The 6,528-nt window shown below is 35.8% G+C and overlaps 1 protein-coding gene and 1 long non-coding RNA gene across 5 annotated transcripts; one reads left to right on the top strand and one right to left on the bottom strand.

Moving 5' to 3' along the window:
• The first annotated feature begins 281 nt into the window (after positions 1 to 281).
• On the top strand, positions 282 to 3,183 carry LOC110915814. Of its 4 annotated transcripts, none has more exons than XR_004883860.1 (9): positions 282 to 646; positions 741 to 939; positions 1,066 to 1,145; positions 1,221 to 1,333; positions 1,448 to 1,576; positions 2,118 to 2,162; positions 2,284 to 2,508; positions 2,674 to 2,811; positions 2,891 to 3,183. It is a non-coding gene; the product is annotated as an uncharacterized LOC110915814 (long non-coding RNA). The 4 variants fall into 4 exon arrangements; XR_002579289.2 differs by having other exon boundaries at positions 283 to 646; positions 1,062 to 1,145; XR_002579290.2 differs by having other exon boundaries at positions 1,066 to 1,333.
• Positions 3,184 to 4,457: 1,274 nt separating this feature from the next.
• On the bottom strand, positions 4,458 to 5,989 carry LOC110916716 (myb-like protein U; the record flags this gene model as incomplete). The annotated part of the gene is made up of 2 exons (XM_035985417.1): positions 4,458 to 5,355; positions 5,518 to 5,989. Coding segments are annotated over 2 exons (1,239 nt in total), but the record flags the coding sequence as incomplete, so codon positions are not given.
• Positions 5,990 to 6,528: the final 539 nt, after the last annotated feature.

Raw genomic sequence — 6,528 nt, 5'->3', positions numbered from 1 at the left:
TCAATTCTTGTTTATTTCTTGGGCCTATTTTCCTTAATTGGGCTATACTTATTGGGCTTACCTTTTGATTTAGATAGAATATACCTTTATTTGGTAGATTAAATCTATTATATATAATAAATGTGTTAAATTTTGCTGATGTGCCAGCTTGTGGTTCAGTCTCACAAGGTTTTTGGGCGGGAAAACATGTGAGCAAAATGGGAGGTGGGATCCGTTTCTAAATAGGGTCAGAATCCGGATTCGGGTCAAAATAAATGGATCGTATATATGGTCTTTTCCAAACAATATTACTTTACAACCTCACTTTTCTAAACCCTAGCCTCCCTCTCATTCATTGGTTTACTGGATCCATCATCGTCTTCTACTTTTAGTTCCACGCTTCCTCATTCCCTTCTTCATACTCTGAAACCCTAGACCCTTCTCCCTCTTTCCCTTTCCTTCTCTCTCTCTCTCTCTCCCTCTCAAAGATCGTAGATCTGGGATATGCTAATCTCTTCGCGATTCACCAAAAGCCACTGCTCCGAAGGAGGACCGACGGTTGGAGGGTGGTGGAGGTGGAGGCGGTTCAGAAAACCCTAGATTCGGAGGTGGAGGCAGTTCAGAAAACCCTAAATTCGAGCATTGTTGGTTCATTACCATAAATGAGGTTAATAATTTACTTTTTCGATTTCTGTACATGAATTCAGTCATAATTCGATTTTAATTTTGTAGTGATTCCTTTGTTTTTTTTGTGTTTTTAGTATTGTTTGAAATCACAATTCAGCCCCTGAACAATGTGGTGATTATCCATGAGCATGCCTATGCAGCCCTGTTTGAAACCATAGGTTGGACGCCATCATCTCTGAACACCCATCTCTGCACAACCATTGTGCCGGTTCATTCCAAGGTTGCGTTGTACAAGAGTTATAAAGGAACTGATAACTTAGATACGGTGAACAGGTAACGGTGGAAGCAACTAAACTTAGTATTCATTTTTTTTAAATTTCATTACTTTCTATATTCTCTTGCTGCATTTCCTATTATGGTTTGTAACATCCAATGTTTTCTTAATTTTTTTGTAGGCAGTCATTCTCTGCCATATACATGAATATGATAAGTGATCCTTCATTTCTAAGATTATATCAAAATATTGAACCAACTGATGAGTTAAGCGATGAATATATATTATTTTTGTCACAACATTTGATTTGTATGCTCATGTGTTTGTTTGTTTTTTTAAGAAAGGGTGGAACGTCATGTATGCCTCTTGTAATTGGATGTTCTTTAGAAGCATTTATATCAGTGAAAATTGGTGGAACTTATGCATGGAGAGGAGAACATACACAATAGCCTGGTTTGCACTATTTTTTTATTAAAATCTTTAAATGATTCATCTCTGAATCATTCTACTAACTTGATCATTTGTTATTCTCTTTTGATCTGAACGTTTTGTATTTACAATTTATAGAAATGCCAGTGATTTCTTCAACTCCGACTACCGTCGAAGAGACTTCAAGGATTGCACTGATCGCCGCTCACAGAATCGTTCGAGCTCTCGATTACGATGTTGATGAATTTTAGGCCACCTGCGACCCAGGTATGTCTTATGTCTATGCTCATGTGCAACCAGGTTTTGTAATTTTATTTTTGGTTGAATTTGAGTGATTTTGAGACTTTTTCTATGTTATTTATTTGATGCTCTAAAGTGATAGGAGGTTTTGGGTGGAGATCTCGCTCGTATGATACAAATCTAATATAGCCTTTTTCATTTAAAAAGGGGCACCATGTTTCAATTTTGTAGGAATGACGATTGACACATTTATTCCTATTAATACAAATGTTATGGATCATGGTGTATGGACTTCATCCAAAAAAATTAGTTTTAATTTTATCTCTTAAAGTTGAATATGAGCATCCTTCTGAAATTAGTATTAGTATATATTGTGTAATGGGTGTGTAAATACCAGTTTAAAATGATTTTTTTATTTGGAAAATTCAAAATCCCCTGTTGTATTTTCATATTTTATTAATTGTGGTCGAACTTATTGGTTAAATATCAGATGTTATGTTTAAAAAAAAATATCTTTTTGTGAGCATATCTTTCATTGGAAGCTTAATTACCTTGTGATGTCTTTTAGCTTGCAGATATATCAGTTGGAAATTTTAGATGGCTCAGAGAAAGAGTAAGTGTTGTTTCGTCATCTGGAAGACGCCTTAATCCTTGACATAATAAAATTTATACTCCTATGCATTTTTAACTGTATTTTCTTTGTTAGTAAGTAATTTATTATTTATTTATTGCAGATTGAAAAGCGCATTGAAAATTTTTCAAGTGGGCCTGAAGATGATTCTGAGACGACGATGAGATCTGTGACAGGTGGCAATCAAAGGAAGCTTCATAGAGTGTGGACTTTTTTCGGAAGTAAAGAAGTTGTTCGATGGTGTTGCTCATTTCGGTGTAGGAAAATGGACTCATATAAGAAATCCCTTTTTTCATCATCAACTCATCAAACACGTATACATTTGAAGGTACTTTTCATCTTTTTTATTATGGACTCATCAAGACTTTACTTTTTATGTAATTACAAGAGTGTCTTTTTAATAAACAAATGTTCTATGTTTGTGTTATCAATTAAAAAAGAATTAGCATATTAATGTCCCTAAGTGGTATTCGCTTACGATATTTTATGGCAGGTTCATGTTGATAAAGGGATTGTACCTGGGGTCACTATGTCTCTTGCAACGGGTGCAACTTACTTTCAAGACTAGAGAATCAGGATGCGATCGATGGTGCTATCGTTATTCGTTGCTGTGCTTGGAGACCCGAAGGAGGTACTAGCGTTTTCAGCTTCTTTTGTAAAGAAGGAGGTAATAGTTTGGTTATTAGATTATTAATTTTCGATATATTTAGGCTCCAGCTGGGATTTGAGATGTCCATTTTCAACCGTTCAATCCAACGGACAAAAAACTACGCGTATGTACACAGATCAGGGCCGACCCGTGGTGGTGCAGGTTAGGCGAGCGCACGGAGCCTAATAGTTTTAAGGGCCTAAAATAATTCCCCATTTAGGTTTTGTATAAAATAAATACGAACATGAAAATGTTAATAATGATGATATAAAGCTGCTAGTTGCGCCTGTTTGTATATTTACTTAGGATGCAGCTTCGAATCCTATAATCTCAATGTAATATTGTTTTTTGTTTCTTATGCTCTTAAAAGGTCGTTCGGAATGGTCAAAAGAGTCCAGCTAACCCAAACGATCAGTCATGAGGGCTTGCTCTTTTGCTGATCATGTGGCATACAATAAAAATCTATATGATTACACATAAATATTTAATATCTCCTTGGAGTAAAATATAGGTTTAATTTACTTGGATTGTGTGTGGTCGCGAGTATAGAGTTAAAAGTAATTATTAGTATCGGTTAGAGTGGTTGGGTTAGGGGTTTGGTAAAACCCGTTCTATAAAGCCTTAGGCGTTTTTGAGGTTGGTGTTCTTCTTGGGGTACGTCCCGAAAGACCCAATGCTCTTTAGGTGTAATTTGAATTTTTATTTTATAAATCAATATGACATTTTGTATGGGTTTAGAAAACATTCTTATATTGAGATCTCATTACTGTATTAAGATTAAGAATTAAGAATGTCCTCACAAATTTTAAAAAAGTAAGCCGTTATACTTAAAAAATATACATGATTAATAACTAAAAATATAAAACAACCCGTGGGTATCTGGATTCGAATGGGTTCTCGGTAAAGAGTATAAAAAATAGAATTTGTGACATGCAGTAATGTTACTTTATTTGCATTATTTTTTTTGATACACTTATGATTAATGTAATTTAAATTTTCCAACCCGGGTTACCACTTAGAGGTAGCTGATTGTGTTACTGTTATTTTTTGCTTATCATTACCAAAACTAAAGAAACAAAATTTCTCATTGTTTTTCTTGGTTGTACACAAATCCAAGGTATCTTTATTTGGTTAGAAAAATATCCGGTCTTAAGAACCTTAGAATAATTTTTATATGTACACGAATCAATTGAGAAATTCATGATTGGGAGCTACATTTTTCAGTTTAATGTAATTTAGTATCTACATAAGTAACGGAACGTTTCTTTTATTTCAGGTTCATATTTAAATGTATTTTTTTTTTCAAAAAATAAAAAAACATATCATTTCTCAACACACATATTCATAAAAAGATTTAAGGGTGTGTTGAAGACTATTGAACCCGTATATTATTGTTGCCTTTGATTGTAATTTAAATTTTACTACCCGGATATCTACCCGGGGAATAACCTAGTCAATGCATACTTGTCACCTATTTAGCACTATGTAATACATGAAATTTAAACAAATTTGAGAACCAGTTTCAGACACATCTAAACAAAAGATACAAAGAGATCAATATGAGCCCGTGGATCTTATTTTATTTTATACATTCTAGTTTGCTAGTTTATTTGCACACCCGAAATTGATAATGTTTTAAAATTGAGATAAAAGTCTTTTTATTTGGTCAATATCTTGGAAATCGTGTTCCTTATTGTCTTACACATCTTTGTTACACTTAGTAATTATATGAAGTATATGAGTAACAAGAAGAAAAAATCTATCTCTTGCACACGACCCCTCTTCCATTCAAACCACTTTGACACCTAAGGCTTGGCAACTCCAAGTTCAAAGATGAACCATTTTCATGGTTGTTGTCCTTAAACTTAGCAACAGAACAATCGGTCGCAAATGAATCAGTAGTCACAAACTTGTTATCCCCACCCATCACAGGCATTAACACACCCATTTTCACCTTGGTCACATAGTCACTCCTGTAAGTTTGGCCTAAAACACCATCCACTTCATCACTTAACGAGAAGAACTTGAACTTGAGATCAAGATGAGCAAAGCAATCATCAGTGGTTATACCATAGTTATGGATTCTTGATTCTTCTTTTGTTACTGGAACCACTTTGGCTATAATCTTGAACAGGTTTTCAACTTCTACAATGATGTTGTTGGCATCTTGAACCCGAGTGATTGATGTTGTGGAAGACTGCCATTTAGAACCTTCGGTTTCTGGTAGATAGATAGTTTCCCCATCAAATGTGATAGAGATACGATCATTGTCGTCATTCCAGTTGGAAGTTTTTTGAGCACTGATTTGTAGTTTATGATTGTCAAAAAGAACCCCAATGGATTGAACCCAGGTAAAATCTCGGCCCATATTTTTGTTTCGCTTGCCAATGAAGTGGCCATTGATGTGGAGATTGTTATCGGCAACAAGGCAAAAATTTTTATCCTTCTTTCCATGGAAGTAGAAAGCGATGCCATCAGCACCAATGAAGCGAGGATCTTGGCACACTGCTCCCGGCATATCGCAAGCTGCAAATTTACATACATATGTACCGGTGTTTAGGTGGCTATGTGTATGTAATATTTACTCAAATCGAACTAAATTATTAGTAAAAGTCAAGGCTGTTTATATACATGAAAAAGTGATTATTAATTAATAAACAACACAAAATAGAGTTATGAAGTACTTACTACAAACTGGCTTGCAGGTAACACAATCAACTGTGCATTGATTAGGACAAGAAGCAGGACAAACATGCTCAGTTGCATAACATTGGGGATAATTGCTATTTTTGCACTTGGCTTTCTTTGGTTGAGGTGGTGGAGCAGGGTACCACGTAGGAGGTGATGGGGAAGAAGGTATGGGAGTAGGCGGTGATTGCGGGGTTAATGGGGATGGGGTGGGGGGAGGTGGTGAGGACGGTGTTGGAGGTGAAGGGACAGTAGGAGGTGGTGAAGGTGTTTGTGGTGTGGGAGTAGGAGCAGTTGGAGATGACAGATTAGTGGAGGGAGGTGAAGATGGTGGAGGTTCTATCTCTGGCGGTGAGTTGTTGTTGTTATTGTTGTTGGTGGTGTTGGTGTTGTTGTTGGTGGTGTTTGTGTTGGTGTTGTTGGTGGTGTTTGTGTTGGTGTTGTTGTTGATGTTGGTGTTGGTGTTGTTGTTGGTATTTGTGTTTGTGTTGTTATTGTTGTTGGTGTTGGTGTTGGTGTTGGTGTTGGTGTTGGTGTTGTTGTTGGTGTTGTTGTTGTTGTTGTTGTTGTTGTTGTCGTTGTTGTTGTTGTTGTTGCTGTTGGTGTTAGTGTTGCTATTGTTGTTGTTGTTGTTGTTGTTGTTGTTATTGCTATTGTTGTTGTTGTTGTTGTTATTGTTGTTGTTGTTGTTGTTGTTGTTGTTGTTGTTGTTGTTGTTGTTGTTGTTGTTGTTGTTGTTGTTGTTGTTGTTGTCGTTGTTGTTATTGTTATTGTTGTTGTTGTTGTTGTTGTTGTTATCGTTGCTACTGGTGTTGTTGTTGTTGTTGTTATTGTTGTTGTTGTTGTTGTTATCATTGCTACTATTGTTGTTGTTGTTGTTATTGTTGTTGTTGTTGTTGTTGTTGTTGTTGTTGTTGTTGTTGCTGCTGTTGTTGTTGCTGATGTTGCTGCTGCTGTTGCTACTACAAATAGGTTTGCATGACTGACAATCAACAGTACATCCATTATCAC

Source organism: Helianthus annuus, chromosome 16, assembly GCF_002127325.2.
Source record: "Helianthus annuus cultivar XRQ/B chromosome 16, HanXRQr2.0-SUNRISE, whole genome shotgun sequence".
Taxonomy (NCBI): domain Eukaryota; kingdom Viridiplantae; phylum Streptophyta; class Magnoliopsida; order Asterales; family Asteraceae; genus Helianthus; species Helianthus annuus.
The sequence above is the reverse complement of the archived record's forward strand: the minus strand, read 5'-3'. Positions and strand labels throughout refer to the sequence as shown.